General features: G+C 29.7%; 5 protein-coding genes across 8 annotated transcripts; 2 read left to right on the top strand and 3 right to left on the bottom strand.

The window, feature by feature from the left end:
• Positions 1–23: 23 nt before the first annotated feature.
• Positions 24–3260, bottom strand: LOC105427992 (transmembrane protein 39A). 3 transcript variants are annotated; one of them, XM_011640008.3, is made up of 8 exons: positions 3000–3260; positions 2215–2763; positions 1945–2093; positions 1747–1845; positions 994–1094; positions 648–900; positions 361–568; positions 24–292 (listed from the first exon to the last, which is right to left on the bottom strand). In XM_011640008.3, the coding sequence occupies exons 2-8, from the start codon at positions 2542–2544 to the stop codon at positions 38–40; spliced, it is 1395 nt and encodes a 464-aa protein (XP_011638310.2). In that variant the 5' UTR covers positions 2545–2763; positions 3000–3260; the 3' UTR covers positions 24–37. The 3 variants fall into 3 exon arrangements, with proteins under 3 accessions (XP_011638310.2, XP_011638309.2, XP_088935976.1); XM_011640007.3 differs by having other exon boundaries at positions 2864–3004; XM_089079850.1 differs by having other exon boundaries at positions 994–1091; positions 2864–3004.
• A 431-nt stretch (positions 3261–3691) lies between these two features.
• On the top strand, positions 3692–6453 carry LOC105427991 (uncharacterized). The gene is made up of 3 exons (XM_011640005.3): positions 3692–3991; positions 4087–4305; positions 4389–6453. Exons 2-3 carry the CDS (start codon positions 4087–4089, stop codon positions 5325–5327), a joined length of 1158 nt encoding a protein of 385 aa, XP_011638307.1. The 5' UTR covers positions 3692–3991; the 3' UTR covers positions 5328–6453.
• Positions 5945–8663, bottom strand: LOC105427990 (8-oxo-dGDP phosphatase NUDT18). Its single transcript, XM_011640003.3, has 4 exons — positions 8382–8663; positions 7735–8269; positions 7523–7628; positions 5945–7119 (listed from the first exon to the last, which is right to left on the bottom strand). Exons 1-4 carry the CDS (start codon positions 8482–8484, stop codon positions 6880–6882), a joined length of 984 nt encoding a protein of 327 aa, XP_011638305.2. The 5' UTR covers positions 8485–8663; the 3' UTR covers positions 5945–6879.
• A 63-nt stretch (positions 8664–8726) lies between these two features.
• On the top strand, positions 8727–11188 carry S2P (membrane-bound transcription factor site-2 protease). The gene is made up of 6 exons (XM_011640002.3): positions 8727–8951; positions 9196–9471; positions 9740–10090; positions 10179–10337; positions 10472–10729; positions 10811–11188. The coding sequence occupies exons 1-6, from the start codon at positions 8877–8879 to the stop codon at positions 11177–11179; spliced, it is 1488 nt and encodes a 495-aa protein (XP_011638304.1). The 5' UTR covers positions 8727–8876; the 3' UTR covers positions 11180–11188.
• On the bottom strand, positions 11043–12690 carry TfIIA-S (general transcription factor IIA subunit 2). 2 transcript variants are annotated; one of them, XM_011640001.3, is made up of 4 exons: positions 12461–12690; positions 12028–12132; positions 11744–11924; positions 11043–11621 (listed from the first exon to the last, which is right to left on the bottom strand). In XM_011640001.3, the coding sequence occupies exons 1-3, from the start codon at positions 12530–12532 to the stop codon at positions 11772–11774; spliced, it is 330 nt and encodes a 109-aa protein (XP_011638303.1). In that variant the 5' UTR covers positions 12533–12690; the 3' UTR covers positions 11043–11621; positions 11744–11771. The 2 variants fall into 2 exon arrangements, with proteins under 2 accessions (XP_011638303.1, XP_011638302.1); XM_011640000.3 differs by having other exon boundaries at positions 11795–11924; positions 12461–12687.
• Between the last annotated feature and the right edge of the window lie 3569 nt (positions 12691–16259).

The following is a 16259-nucleotide window of genomic DNA, read 5'->3' as shown; positions in this document are numbered from 1 at the left end:
ATATGAAAATAATAAAAAATAAATATGCTTTTGCATTTTATTGAGCAATTGGATTTACAACCATTTGAGATTTTTCTTGAATTATTTGTTCAGCACGGTACACTTTCCAAGATATTAGAAAATCCCTAGCCATTTTGAACAAAGTATAATAATGTATAACTAATAGTAATATCGTCGATAATATTTGATACCATTCGGTCACGCCTAATAGAATAAATAATTGAATATTCACCAACAATAATTGCAATGCCAGTATTGGACTTAGCAGCGTTACACGATTATTAAATAAAACCTGTGGAACATAATAATTAGTATCAAGTCTAATATTATTGTTTATCAACAGAATGTAAAATTACGTACGTAAAATCTCGAGTGGTTTGAATTACCCGGTTCTGCTGCTGTACACAAACCCTCGGAACGATAAATTTCTTCATTGTGCTCTACGATCGATCCATGAGGCCATAATACTGCATCGTTCCATGGTTGGACTTGTATGTGATTATCGAGATTTTCTATTTTAATCCATCGACCTAAGTGCATTGCTGCCCTGTGCAGTTCGTCGCAATATCTGAAAATCAACAATGCATACATATATTAACTGATTATATATAACAGATAATTTTTACAATATAAAGAAATATGTTTACCTAAAAGGATAAACTTGAGCAAAGTACGCGCATATTCTTCCGAGCCAGAACAGGATTACATGTTGTACCACCCATAATACGTTGAAATGTAAGTGTGGAGGTACGAAAATAATAGGCGCGACTACACAGACGTATGCGCTACCGGAAGACGAAAATAAAGCCCGCTTTAATCGTCTGTTGAAATCGGATCTTAAAGTAGATACTTCTGCTCTGATAGCTGACGCGTTCAATGAGCAGTTGTGTAAAGGTTTATCTGTATAAAAGAAATATATTGTCACACTAGACTTTAGAAATAAATAATATCAATAGATATGATTGATACATATTAATATATGATAATATTTACCTAATATATATTTCGTTTTCCGTTCTTCTTTTCCACATGAAAACATGTCGAGAAATGGTGCTGTTTTTATTCCAAACATAACGAAATATATTGACAAACTTCTGGAACAAGTGGACGTCATAAGAGATTCATTCTTATGTCCAATTTTGATTATGACAAAACTCATAATACGCATAGTAATGTCTAATACAACTAAATGTATTTATGCAGAACAGATCCAAATATATATGATACAGGAAGGAAATAATAAAATTTCTCTTTATATAAGATTTCGTTTTCAAAAGAATAACTTTAAAAAATTCTTATATTTGAACTAGAAAGACAGAAAATGTTAAAAACAATCTATCTTAATTTAATTCATAGAAATTACATTACAATTTTGTATACAACAAAACGGCCAGCATTTTCAATAATTTTCAACTAAATAATAAATGTATAATAAATGTATAAGAAATAAAATAATAATTTTTGTCTTACATGAATTCATTCATTTAGAATAGAGTACCTAAGAGTCAATTGATTGAACTATGTTAATTCTGATAATAAATAAATTATAAGCAGACTATCTAGTGAAAATTATTACATCAAATATTAATTAAGTGCATATATACTTAATTAACTTTCAGTCTTTCTTTGAAAACAAGATCTTCAAAAAAATGTATTCTATTACTTTGTCTTGTGTTCTAGAATCACCTTCTTAGTTACACCATATACTTGAGATTCTATGTGTATGTATGTATATATAATACTCACGGATAACATAGATAAAAAATCTTCATAGAATTGTGCCTCTCAGCCATATGATAGAGGCACCAGACTAGTACACTCTTCACAGCAAGTGATAAAGATGAGCTAAAATAAAATTACATAAATGTCAAAATGTTCTAATATTCTTACAAACTTTGTGAAATATAAATATAAATTATTAATAAATTATATATACAATAATACCTTATAATATTTCGGATTGCTAATTTTGTTGGTGCTGATTGAATTGGTAATGAAACATCGATAATCTGACGTAACAATGTATGAAGAAATTGATGTGCCACCATAGTAAAAATAAATACAAGTAGATAGGGATCTATTAGGTAGAAGTTCTGAAACAAAAACATGATTTAGAATTCTTCAAAATATATTCAGAATAGGATAATTATAATTATTTTCTTTAAAATCAGTAAATATAATCCAGTTTTATAGATTTGTAATAAACATACATACCATACTATAACCATTGTATGAATTTGGTAGCCACCATACAGTTCTATACAGATTGAGCAACTGCAGACAAGCTGCGATGATCGAGACGACCAAGGATAAAGCCTCAAAGCTCAACTGCCCATCGACTGGTACCACAGGTATAGGAATGTGCTTTGGTGCCAAAGATCTTCCACTATAAATCTCTTCCAATCTTTTATCATCTGTATTATTAATGTTTGCTCTTTCTCCACTATTGCTTCTTCCATTAGCACTAACAGAGCTAGCATTACCACTACTAGATCGGGTGGTCGGTCCAGTTCGACTGACAGCGTTTCGTCTGCCTCCAGGCATGCTTTACACATTCGTTACATGTGGCAAACGAAAGAGAAAAGTACCCTTACAATGTGTCAACAAATTGTTGATCAAGTCAACTATAGTTCATGTAGCATAACAAACACACAAAAGGAGATTACAGGAGATTTTTAAACAGTTTCTTCAGAAAGATATTTCATATCGAGAGCACAGTCTTTCCCTCAAATATTATTTTTCTGATATTTCTCGATTATGTCACTGTAAACAAAAACACGAAAATGAATATGACGCAATACGATGCGCGGATAATATATGCCGCTGTCATATTTAAAATTCATGAAGATAGTATGAATATTACATCTATGATTTAATCAAACATAAACCAATTTTCTTTTTTCTTTTCTAAATAAATTGAGTTATCTGATAAGTAACGTTCAATGATAACTGCTGATCGAGGCAAACGAAGATTATCGCCGAGTCAACAAACGATGTACCGACAGTGCCAAAAATCGAATGGCTACGGGATTCCACATCCATCTCAAAACGGACGTTGCTTAGCGCTGCGATTCGACGTTGAAGTCATTTGCTCATCGTCGCTCTCTCGATCTTTCTTCCCTGCTTTTCCTCTCTTCATACGAGACCGCGTAGATGGTGTTTAGATATCCGAGAAAAAAATGAACAGAGAGAATCTTGATAGCGGTCTTTTTCCGTGCTTAGTTTCTTTGTATTTGTTTCTTTTAATAAATATATATTTCCTGTAATGTAAATATTATAAATTATCTACGAATCATAAAGCTTTGAATATTAAACAACGATAAGTTATAAGAATAATCGTATAACAAAATTATATGCAAAAATTTAATTATAGAATTTTTATGAAAATAAAATTTTTATTACACACACACACACACACACACACACACACACACACACACATCACACACCACACATCACACCATCATTATTTTTATTGAATATGTACATATGAATATGAACATGTGATAAATGGAAATTCTAATGTTAATATTCATCAATACTTTATTCTACAATAAAAAAATTATGCGGACAGCACAGATAAAGCAATTATATAAGCATACTCTTTATCCACGATTTGTGGTATTAGCACGGACACGCATCAGAATAAAATTTTATCGACAGTTTCAGATAATAGAAGGTTACTTAAAATAGTGGTTACTTAATTCCAAAATGGAACTTGGGGGCACTAGTGTACGGGGATTTCGATGATCCTATGAAAAAGACCGGGATGGCTGCTCTCAGACTACTCTCTGCTTTGGGACAAAGATATTAGAGATCCTTGTCGACAATGTGGACATACAAATAGGATTCTTGTACTATCGCGTATGTTGAGTGGGAGACGTGTGTCAATTATGACACTTTGGTCGCTCAAGCTCATCGGAACTACGATAATTCGTGACTGATATTTTTCCTGGCTGAGGCTCATGTTGACAATTCCTCGAATGAAAATGTTGGTGTGCCGTATGACATTAATGCGTTAGACACAATAATTGTGATGGTAATTAAGAGAACGAAAGTAATGTTTTCTGTTTTCTAAATTTACAGATGTTTAGTCCTATACAAATAAAGCACGAATGTACTGTAGAGGATGTTAATGCGAGTAATAGACTCAGCACTTCCGAGAGTTCTTTGTATCCTTTTATCAATCAGGATGTTGAGTATAAGCATCGTCAGTTATCTCAGTTTTGGGAGCAAACACAGTTGTCGAATGACATATCTGCGAAAAACGAGATTCATGATCAACAGGTCATGTTTCAGGCAGAAGTGAGTATCTATATTATTGAGTAGATTAGTGATTTGACAAGTAATTTTTTATTATGTCTAATTTTACATGTTTTCATTTCTAGGAAACTGGAAGTTTGTCATATGTGAAGGATGTACAAAATTATGTACAAAATGGCATATTTTATCCAGTTGATCAGGAAGATTGCAACAATCAAATGCAGACAAATAATCAGTGTAATCAGAGTACAAGCAATGTTGTCATAATGCAAGAGAACAAGCAAACGCAGTTATCACAAGATTTGCAAAATGTAGGAGATATCAATCAAACGTTGACAGCACAATCGCTAACTGCCGTGAAAAACAATCGTCTTGGGAGACCATCAAAGAGTTCTACAGAGTCCAGCATGGGAAAAAAATTAAAATGCCAATGTGAGATTTGTTTCAAAGAATTTGGACACAAAAGTAATTTATTTATACATATGAGAACGCATAACGGGGAGAGACCATACAAATGCAATCAGTGCGAAAAGTGTTTTACACACAGTGGAAACTTGGCTATTCACATGAGAACACATTCTGGCGAGCGGCCGTATGGTTGTCAGATATGTGGAAAAATGTTTAGCCACAGTGGGAATCTTTCTACTCACCTAAGGACTCACTCAGGCGTGAAGCCCTATAAATGTAGTGTATGTGGTAAGGAATTTAGACATAGTGGTAACTTATCGATACATGAAAGGATACATTCCGGAATCAAACCATTTCAATGTAAAATTTGTGGGAAAGAGTTCTATCACAGCGGTAATCTGACGACTCATATGAAGAAACATCCTGTAAATACAAATGCAAACACGACTGACTGTGAAAATAATCAAAAACATACCCTGCAAATTGGTACAGATGTTAATTCTACCGCTTCTTCGAATTATTTAGACAATGTGTCTTTAACGCTCAATGATGACATTAAATTAATGCATAATACTAGTAATGTGGTTCCTATAAAGAATGAAAGTACAGAAGATACTGTAAGTACTATGGGAAGATTAACATCTACTTCTAGTTGAAGGTATATATATGATTATTATTATGCAGGATAAGTCATATAATTTATTACAAGTTAATATTGTTGCAAGACAAAAAAATGGAACAAAATTCTTGATGATGCCTTAATGAAAGCATGATCTTATAATATTATTGTAATTATTAGAAAATATAATTATTAATTATAATTATTATTATAAGAAATTATATGTAACTTTTTTAAAGTAAAATTAGTTTAGATTTTTTTTTAATATCTTATTTTAAATAATGTATATTATTATATATAGTTTATATATAGTTAAGAGTAAGTAAAGATTTTTCAATGATTTAACTAATAGATATTAATTTGTAATAAGTTATATATGATATCCTGAACATTAAGGAATTTTAAAAACATTGAGTCCTTGGTATTTTTTCAATGCTATATTTGCAAATAGACAGTCTCTTTTTATTGACAAAAGCACCAAAAATCTTTTTATGCAGTTAGATGATGATCTTCCTGAGTCTTAAATTACATTATTATATAATAACATTAAAAAATATTTTTATGTAAACTTATTTAAGATCAAGTGGTATTTGATTATAAATAATCTGTGATGCTTTGAGTTATCGAGATGGGAAAGGATAGTAGAAATAATACTTTCATAAAAAATCCACCGTTTATTTATATAAATAACATATTCAATATTTCTTGTTTAGTTATTTTTCATACAGGTATTATTAATAATATCAGACTTGAATATCCCTTGAATTAAATAAGTAAATTATTCTACATATTATTAATATTTTGAGTATACAATGCACAACGTGTATAAAAATAATAAAAATATATAATTTGGACTTTACTTTGAGCTCATATGTGCAATTTGGTATCTAATAAGTGATAAATTTTCTCGTTAAAACTTTTGTTATTCCTACTTTTATTTATTTCTTATTGTTAGAAACTTTATTTCAATAAATTATCTCTATTTTTAATTTTCTATATCATTTAATATAACAGACATTACTGAATAATATCATTTATATAGGAAAATTCAATTAAAAACTATGTAACTTTTTTGATCGCGTATACGAGTAAAATTTCAAATCTAACATTTCTAAACATTTTTTATGTAGTAATATTTAATAATAAATTTTTAAATAAACTAATGATCTTCGCCTTTAATTTTTTACATAGTTATAATTATACATATATACAATGTAGTTTAAATTATATATTTATTAAATTTGAGTTTCAAATAAGTATATTATACTATATAAGATATATTTTTATTATATATTAGATCGTTTAATGCATTATAATTTATACTGGGAATGGATTAAGCTTTCACAAAGAAGAATTTGATCCCAATGTGATACTTACTATAAGATTAATATTTTAGTTTCTTGTCATATATTTAATTATTATAGTTTATTTATATTAAATAAAAATATGGAATGTATTAATATGTCATAGAATCATTGGTGTAGACTAGGGTAACTACGTTATAAATTATTTTTGTAAAAAAAATTCTTTGAGCTCTCTTGTATACCGTTCACTTTTTCGTAACAATTGTTTAATAAAATATTCATGTATTAACGTACAACTTTTAAAGGGACGGTCATGTTCCGTGGCAGACGAGCTGCAAGAGTTTCTGCCACGTTTTCAGAAAGTTCATGCCAAATGTATTTCCCAATTATAGGTACATCTTCCAATGGCAATTTAAAGGATACTAATAATGTTAGACACAGACCATCTCCTCCTTGTCCACCACTAAATTCTATAGACAATAAACCATGTGGTTTGTGTTGTGCTACATCGTCTCCAAATATTTCCTAAAGAAATCGATAAATACGTGAATATGTTTGTAATAAAACTTTTTTTCAAATCGTTAAATTTTTAAAAATATCTAACAAATGTATTTATTTTTTCCTCAAAAAATAATTTTTATACATGATAACTTTCATGTACCTAACGAATTTTTAAATTCGATTTTATCGAAAATGAAACTTTAAATAAACAAAAATTTTATTCGATTTACTTTTTTATATAGAATTATTCTTTTCCCGATTGCATGAAATTATTTATTATAAAATATTTTATATGAATCGATTCTCTATAACAAAAATATATTTTTTTCTCATAGAATTAATTTCTTTGCAAAATATATCCAATATGTTATTTGATATCTATAACTAATATTTATATAAATAAAAAATATTTTTTTAATATACTCACTGTCATAAAACTATGCAGACTAGACAATAAACTACGATTTGGATTAAGTTCACAAATTGGTGGATTATGTTGTTCAGTATCAGATATAAGTACATGTAATCTGTTCCTATTAAAAAAATTTATTATACTTAAACATACATATACATATATATCATAATTATAGAATTCAATGTTATAATTCTACCAGATATTGCATACTGCCTGATACTTACGTTGCCTTTTTCTTAGATGTGACTACTAATCTCAGTGACAGTTTGGCATGCGACTTGGTCACAGGCATTAAGTGAGGATGTTGAGAAACATTCTTATTTGACATATAACTTTTGCCTCTAGCCAGAAGATAAATAATATCATTAGACCTTAAAGGTAAATCATTTATGTTTCGTACCCAACATGCTTGCAGTGATTCATCGTTTGCCTGATCAGGCGTCTTCAATGTACCACCGACTATGTCCCCAGTGAAAACAAAGCGAAACCATGTGCCGTTTGCGCATTCTACCAGTATGAGAGTCGTTGGCGCGATTACTAGACCCGTTTCCTCTAGGACTTCCCTCTTGACCGCGCTCACGAGATTCTCGTTCTTTTCCACTCTACCGGCCGGCAGGTACCATTTTCCATTACAAGAAGCTTTCGCCTCTTGTATCATCAACACCTCACCTTGGTCATTTATAACAACAGCGGCGACTATGTACGTCACTGTCTTCAGGCAGATCGGAATGTGTGTTGCTAGTTGACCTGATTTCTCATCTGCAACATACATCGACATCGTTTATATAAAAATCTTTCTCTCTGCGAGGAAAAAAAGACGATTCGAGTGAAATGTTAGATAACGATTGTTGCGAAAACGCGTTTGACTTACCTGTCAAATCGCTCGTGAGAGTATGCATATTACATATGTCATCGTTTTCCAACGCTTGTCCGGCAAGCAACGATTGAATTTGATTCTCTACAAGATCTGACATGTTATACACACATGTATCACGCTGTTATACACGTGAAAATATTGTATAATATCGCGTATGATATGACGTGCGATCACAGATATATGCGAAAAGTAAATTTAAATTTTACACACGATTAGTAATAAACACCGTGAAAGTGACAGCTACTCCAGCCAGTAAACGCGGAAAGACATTAGGATATGTCAAGACATCCGCCTCCGCTCCGCTATTTCTGTTCATGTGCATCTGCGCTACGCGAAATTCCCTATGTGAAAAGTTATGGTAGAGAGAAGTGGCCATCCGATGCCTCTCATGTGCATGACTTTTTCAATAATATTTACTGAAACACACACAACGATGTAGTTATAAGAAAAACCGGCATCCGCGAAGCCCAAGTTAAAATAAATTGCAGAATGGATGCTTTAAGCGTGTTAATTGCAATAGCCCTGATACATTGCTCGTTATTCTTTTTTGATACGCTTTTTAAGGTAAATTATATCGGTATTGTGACAATTTTACTGTTGCTTTATACTTGAATGTTTAGTACAAAAGTTTGAATGAAATAATGTTTATGATGAAATGTGCAAAAGTTTTTTGTGCTCGAGATATTATTGCTTGTCACTGCCATCCATATTTTCTGTCAAAATTCCTGTCGCTCATGAAAACAATTTTATAATATGAATTTATTACAAAATGTATATGTAAATAAGGATACTGTTTAATTTGTTTCAGTCCTGCTCACATTTTCCATATCTTTATTTCCTGGAAAACACTGGTTTAGAGATTCAGATACTGAGAGTGAAATGGTTTACTACAGCTTTCAATCGCAAGATAATAAAATGGGGAATGGATCGCTCTAGATTTTGGACTGCCTGGTTTAACGCTGGCATCATTATAACCGTTATACTTTTTCCAATAGCTGTTATCATTATTTTAAAGATGACATTTAACATGTGGCTAGCTGGATCCTCAAGTGATACCAGTTCAGGAGTCATATTAGAGCCCATGGTAGATTACAAAAATAAAAATATATTCGAGCCCTATTTTTCAATAATCTTTATATACACATATATATATATATATATATATATATGAGATTTTAGTATATATGAGATTTTTTGAAAGTAAAAAACTGATTTATTCCAGATTAGTTTTATATATTTTATATATTTTATATAATACATTAAAATTATTCAGATATATAATTATTTAATCTTGGATATATCTTTTTATATCTTTAATCTACTTGTATTTTACTTTTATATCTTTGTTTTAGTTACCAGGCGTGGATGTTCCTTTCAATGAAATTGGTTATTATGCAGCAACGCTGGCAATATGTAGTATAGTTCATGAGTTAGGACATGCCTTTGCTGCAGCGAGAGAAGATGTACAATTGTTTGGTTTAGGAATATTAATTGTTTTTACAATTCCAATAGCTTATGTACATATAAGCAATGAACAATTAACTGCATTACCATTAAGAAATCAATTACGTATTGCATGCGCAGGAATTTGGCATAATATTATCCTTGCTACAATAGCTGCGGCAATTCTTGTGTTTTCTACATGGCTATGGGCACCACTTTATAATATAGGTTCCGGGATTTATGTGAAGACTATTCTACCTGTGAGTAACAAGTGAAGAAAAAGATTGTTGAGATATATTAAAATATATTTTTATCCAGTTATATCATACTTTTATTTTTTTGTTCTAGAATTCACCTATGTTAGGGCCAAGTGGTCTTTTGGAACATGATGTGATATACAAATTAAATAACTGTCCTGTAAAACATAGTGAGGATTGGTACGATTGTATATTGCAAACAATGCAACATTCCGCTCCTGGCTATTGTGTTAAGCAATCTTTTATCCAAGTAAAGATTATATCATGGTTTTATTACTTAATCTGTTTATATTAAAAATCTATAGTACATACGACAAACATATATTTTCAATACCAGCAGTGTATATTAGATATTTATCGTCTATATCTTTGTTATTTTTTTAGGACTATGATGAATCAGTACCAGCTAAGCAGAAAACGAACGGTGCTGTAAATTGTTGTACAACCGATAGTGAAATGAGTGGCAATCAATGTTTCGAATACATAGAAGGACCGCAAACAGCCCCTCTTCATTTGCCTCCGCACTCTTGCCTTCCAGTAAGAGCAATGCTCAATCAATCACAAAATTACTGTCAAACTAGTCACGAATGTTTATCTCAGGATACTCATTGTATGAAACCTTCTTTAGATAATGTGACAAAGGTAAGTAGAAAAAGAAAATATAAATTATTTATAGCAAATAAAGTTTCCAAAATCAAGTATTAAAATAATTAAAAATTACAGATTATCCAAATAAAGAGGAAGATAGGTAAAGATGTGTTATTTTTTGGTCATCCAGCAGATATTTATAGGACTGTCGATGTATCGGATTGGGTGCCAAAATATTCTTTCCTATATCCCAAATTACCTGAATCATTGGCGTTACTTTGCAAATACATCACGGTATTTTCAGCAGGGTTGGCAATCATTAATGTTGTGCCTTGCTTCTTTCTGGACGGTCAATATATCTTAAATATACTTGTACTTTATTTATTGAATTCCGTGCCACATAACAAAAATATCAGAGAAAGCACAATACTTACAATAACAAGTATAGGTACATTACTTCTTATAATGAACTTAATGTATTTGCTTATTAATAAATTATTGTAAGTAATCATACATTTTCATTTTCTTCATGTGAAATTACAAAATAATCTTATCTAGCTTGTCATATAATAATAATAATGCCCTTTTTGAATTTGTATTACAGAATTTACAGAAATTTAATAACATATTCTTCACAACATTAATTAAAATATGTTGATGTTAAATTTTTTGTATACTTAAAAAAATTATATAAGTGAAAGTGCTGATTGATTTAATGCCGTTATAAAAATTATATTTTTTTAAATTTGATATTAGCTGCCGGTAGTCATTTATAGGGAAAAAGTTTATACCTATTTTTATCTTATACATTATTTTTCTTATTTGCCTTGTTACTTATCACAAAAACTTATTTTTTAAAATTATCTTTTGACAATACAGGAAAGATTCTTTGCATGTATAAAATGCTAAATTCGTTATCGTTTCGCTGCTCCATCTGCATCCAATGCTAAAAAGAATTTTTATATTATAAAAATATATGTAAAAAAGATAATAAAGTTAATAAACATAATATAATAAAAAAATACTGAATTCTAAGCTTATTAAATCACTTAGGCCTTACTTACTTACTTAACTTAAATATTTAATACATCATGGATTAGATTGTAGGATTATACATACTTTTTCCATCGCAAGCAACAATTTTTACTTTATCTACTATCGCAACCTCTTGAACTTCACGGAATTCAACATCATTCAACATAAAAGTCCACACATTATCACAAAATCTATATGTGTTTAATTTGCCAGCCTATAATAAGTCAATCCATTAAAATTAATTTCTTTCTAAATGTAACTTAATTAAGCAAAGAAGATTAGTTAAATATTATCACTCAAATATTAAAAAGATTTACCTTAAATGTAAGTCTTGATTTAACTCTTGTTGCTAAAGCTTGATTAATAGCTTTATCAAATTGTAGCAATACTTTTATTGCAAGCTGTGGCGTTATTTGTCCATACTGAAACATATATTATCATTATTAGGGAAGCCAAATATAATACACAAATCATGAAAGACAGTTTTTAATAAACTACTATAAAGACACATTGTAATTTTTTATTTATCTGACAAAAGTTCAGTTTCAATTTCACAAATATGTATTAGAATATATTATCCTTATTTACCCCTTTGAGTTTACTGAATTTCATGAAATATAGAACGTGTACGATAAACGATAAACATAGTAAACTGCGTTGTCATTCATTCGAAACGAATTTTTTTCTGTGTATATATAAATCTGAGGAAAGTGCCAAATCTAACCTATGTCATTGTATCGTTGCACTCACTTGCATCAACTCGTCGAGAGTTTCCTGCAGCGTATTTCCTAACGTTGTGTTCCTGTACAACTGGTATGACATCCTGATAAGAAATGTCTCGCGACAGCGTGGAAGGTAATAATTCCGGACCGTGAAGCGTCTACCATCAATAAACAACAGTACTCCTTTGCATATCTCGATATTAACACTCCGACGGATACACGCATTCGATGCACTGCTATCGCGCTATTTGTGAAGAAATAAACGCGCGCGCGCAGCGTGGCGCGCGACTTGGAATCGTTAAGCTTGCATCAGATATATAAATTGGGGATTAAGGACTGCAAACTGAAAATTAAATTTCGACCAATCAAAACAAAAAGAATTAACATTAAGATTAATTTATTGAGCAAAATCTAATTTTCAATTTGTCATTTTCAATCTCCATGGTGTGACAATAGATACATTCGGAAACACAATCTGCTCATTCAGCGCTTAGTGAGCTTTCACGTCTGATTGGTATATTTTTTTTAGATATAAATAGTTTACATATAAATAATATAATATTATATAATGAGTTTATTTATTATTATAAGCGTATCTCTTATATCCGATCAAATGCTTGAATCTTCTTAAATTCTAAATGTAAATTTGTCAAATCGTACGAAATATGAATGTGAATGAATCGATCAGACAGAATCTAAGAAATAATAATTAATAAAACAAAAAAATTAATAAAACATTTTCTTGTGATTGATGTGCGATCGCTCATTCTTTTTCGGTATGTTTATTTTTACATGATTACGTAAAACCGTCTAAAGAGAACTTTACGTAATTAATAATTATTTCCATCAATATATATTTTCATCTCAGTTTAAATTGTTTACTTTTTTCTGATTTTTACAACTAAAAAAAGATTAAAAGTAAGTTAAATTAAAATTAAAGTTAATATGCATTGGTAGAAATGGACATAAATCGAACATTTAATAATTTCTCTACTCGATTCGTTTTTTACAGTTTCAATGTTTCGAGAAATATTTTGATAATCATCGAAGACTTCGAATACTTCGTACACAATTACGAAATATGTTGGAACGAATTACGAATTCCAGTTTATACACGTATGTTTCGCGAATATTTCTATCTAAAGATGATTAGAATCACCATGAGTTTCCCTCGAATTATCATATTTGTCATAACGTTGTATATGTAGTTGTTATTGTATCAATATCGTGATTTAAACATCCGGTAATTCGCGCACGATATTGATTGAAATTCCTCGAATATTTCGTCATTATTTTCTCGAGCACCAAAGTACCGCGAGAGATGCAATTGTAGAGTGCGTAATTATCATCAGGTATGTCGAGATCCTACAATTAGCATCTATTATGCCTATTATAATGTTGCGTTCATTTCCACTATTTTTCAAATAAATTTTCCATTGCCTTGGTAACAACATGTTGGGTACTTCGAGCGATTAAAGTTTCGAGTGACTAAAGAGAGTATAGCTTGAATTTCACCGCGCAATTTCGCACCCTCGAGAAGCGTGCGTTTGCGCGGCGAATATTGCGAAACGAGCCATTCTTATCGACATTGCTTCGCCATTCCCCTGCATCCCAGAATTTCCAGAGTCGAGGCATACATAATCCTGAGTTGACGCAATGAGAGAAAATCAAATCGATGGGATGTGGGACGTGGGATGTGAGGGAAGGATGAGAGAGAGAGAGAGAGAGAGAGAGAGAGAGAGAGAGAGAGTGTGTGTGTGTGTGTGTGTGTGTGTGTGTGTGTGTGTGTGTGTATGTAAAAGCAATGGGATAAATGTAACAGGGTAACTTGAACAGGCTTCTAATGTTTATGCTCCTCTGATTCTCTCGCAGTTGCTTTCGTGGTGCTGCTTTTAGAAAGACAAAGTCTCGATTTATTCGCAATACAGGATGAATCACAGTATAATATAGAATAGATACAAAAAAATTATTTATCGAAAATATTTTAATTGTTTTATTGAAAAATTGCTTCTTGGACAGGAGCAACAGGATCAAATATAAGTTTTTAATTAAGATTTAAGAATAATTTTTTTTAATCGATATTTTTTAAATATTGTAAAAGAAAGCTTATTTTAATGAATAATATTAGAATTAATAATATAAAAAATTAAAATTAAAATTAAAATTAAAATTATAATTATAATTATAATTAATAATATAAAATAAGATTGATTGAACTATTATGAATTATTTAGAATAAGGTATTACATGTAAAATATAAATTAATGATTTATGATTCAAATTAAAAAAAATTGAAAATGCAGATATAAAATCTATATTGTATAATTTAAATTATATATAATATATAATATAATTTAAATTTTCCGTTAGAAGATAATTAATTTTAAAAATAAATTATTAAATTATATTACAAATAAATTATTTTATTTATATATATGTTAAATTTCTTTTTATTTTCTTATTTTTATAATTTTTACTTTTTTGCTTTGTAATATATTAATTATAATATAAATTATATTAATACCTTATTATAAATAACATTATTTTTTTCTGATAACATAAGTATGTCAATTTTTTAAATGTTTAAGAAAATTAAATCTATTAAAAATATTTAATTACGTAATAAATTGTGATAATTAATATTTCTAACGTAATTAATATTAATACTACATTATTATTATATTAATAATATAGTATTAATATTAATTACGTTAGAAATATTACACACATCAAGATTATGTCGCCAACTGTGTCGTTATTTTTAACGAACTTGCAACTTCTGGTAATTCAAAATTAGAACTCAAGTTTCTTTTAATAAATTGAAAATCAAATATGATATCGATTACCTTCTTTCCTCCCCTAAAAAGTAATGTGTTTTAATTTTTATTATCTAAAGACAAAATTTGTGCCAAGTTTTCTAACGTATAAAAAAATTTCATTAATTAATTGTACAATATTTCAAGTTATTTTTAATGTAAGCTGCAATATAATTCCGCATTGGCATAATTGTGATAGGATGATAATTGTGATAGGATCGTTTTCTTCTTTTTGTAAGTTCACACACGTTAAGTGGAACTCAAGAAGTCTTATAATTATCCGTTTGGTTCAAATGCTCGAGTAATTGCCAGTGGAAAGTTTGACTTGCATGCGAAACTTTTCACGGTAAAAGAGGCACAAAGCCTCTCGAGTCGGAAATGAATAAACGGTTCCTATGAATTAGATACACGAAAGTATATCTGTCTTTTCGCGTACCAGGTGTTTTGTCAGATTTATTAGTATCGATCGCGGCTTTTAACCAATTTGCAAATCAAAATACACGATTTATTCGTATCGTCGATTTGATTGGATTCTTACCAAGGGGATACATAAAAGATAATCTATTTTTGCTGTCAATGGCAAAAATTAAAAAACATTTTTTACAAACAATATTAAGTATTGTTAAACGGTGCTGTCAATTATATACAAATTCTACAAATAAAGTATTAATTTTAAAGAAATGCGAAACAAAATTATAAACTTATATCAAGTTTAAACAAACTAAAACAGTACAAAACGCGCGCTTCGCATTCATTTTTTAATATTATATATTTTTATATAAAATATTTACATCACATATTATATAATCGCCACTAAAATCCCATATAATTATTATATATGTATATATATATATATATATATATAATTATATAATTATTATTATATATGTTATATTACTATATGCTCATATATTAATTAACATTATTCCGGATTTTCATTTCCAAAATTTAATATGTATTTATTCTGTTCCTGATATTCTTTCCGTTGTATGCAAAGTCTTACAGAAAGAT

The sequence above is a fragment of the Pogonomyrmex barbatus genome, unplaced genomic scaffold, assembly GCF_055798465.1.
Source record: "Pogonomyrmex barbatus isolate J1 unplaced genomic scaffold, ASM5579846v1 scaffold3, whole genome shotgun sequence".
NCBI lineage: Eukaryota > Metazoa > Arthropoda > Insecta > Hymenoptera > Formicidae > Pogonomyrmex > Pogonomyrmex barbatus.
This window is presented reverse-complemented; position numbering and strand designations above follow the sequence as displayed.

Excerpts from the sequence above, each read along its gene's own strand:
- LOC105427990 (XM_011640003.3), bottom strand. The coding sequence starts at position 8,484 with ATGTCAGATCTTGTAGAGAATCAAATTCAATCGTTGCTTGCCGGACAA. Across the intron at positions 8,270-8,381 it reads TCTCACGAGCGATTTGACAG|ATGAGAAATCAGGTCAACTA; the intron begins GTAAGTCAAACG and ends TGTATGTTGCAG. Across the intron at positions 7,120-7,522 it reads GTCTGCATAGTTTTATGACA|GAAATATTTGGAGACGATGT; the intron begins GTGAGTATATTA and ends CGATTTCTTTAG.
- S2P (XM_011640002.3), top strand. The coding sequence starts at position 8,877 with ATGGATGCTTTAAGCGTGTTAATTGCAATAGCCCTGATACATTGCTCG. Across the intron at positions 10,091-10,178 it reads ATGTGAAGACTATTCTACCT|AATTCACCTATGTTAGGGCC; the intron begins GTGAGTAACAAG and ends TTTTTGTTCTAG. Across the intron at positions 10,730-10,810 it reads CTTTAGATAATGTGACAAAG|ATTATCCAAATAAAGAGGAA; the intron begins GTAAGTAGAAAA and ends TAAAAATTACAG.
- LOC105427991 (XM_011640005.3), top strand. The coding sequence starts at position 4,087 with ATGTTTAGTCCTATACAAATAAAGCACGAATGTACTGTAGAGGATGTT. Across the intron at positions 4,306-4,388 it reads AGGTCATGTTTCAGGCAGAA|GAAACTGGAAGTTTGTCATA; the intron begins GTGAGTATCTAT and ends TTTCATTTCTAG.
- TfIIA-S (XM_011640000.3), bottom strand. The coding sequence starts at position 12,532 with ATGTCATACCAGTTGTACAGGAACACAACGTTAGGAAATACGCTGCAG. Across the intron at positions 12,133-12,460 it reads CTCTCGACGAGTTGATGCAA|TATGGACAAATAACGCCACA; the intron begins GTGAGTGCAACG and ends TATATGTTTCAG. Across the intron at positions 11,925-12,027 it reads AATCAAGACTTACATTTAAG|GCTGGCAAATTAAACACATA; the intron begins GTAAATCTTTTT and ends GACTTATTATAG.
- LOC105427992 (XM_011640008.3), bottom strand. The coding sequence starts at position 2,544 with ATGCCTGGAGGCAGACGAAACGCTGTCAGTCGAACTGGACCGACCACC. Across the intron at positions 1,095-1,746 it reads ATTTTTTATCTATGTTATCC|AAGTTTGTCAATATATTTCG; the intron begins GTGAGTATTATA and ends CACTTGTTCCAG. Across the intron at positions 901-993 it reads GAAAACGAAATATATATTAG|ATAAACCTTTACACAACTGC; the intron begins GTAAATATTATC and ends TCTTTTATACAG.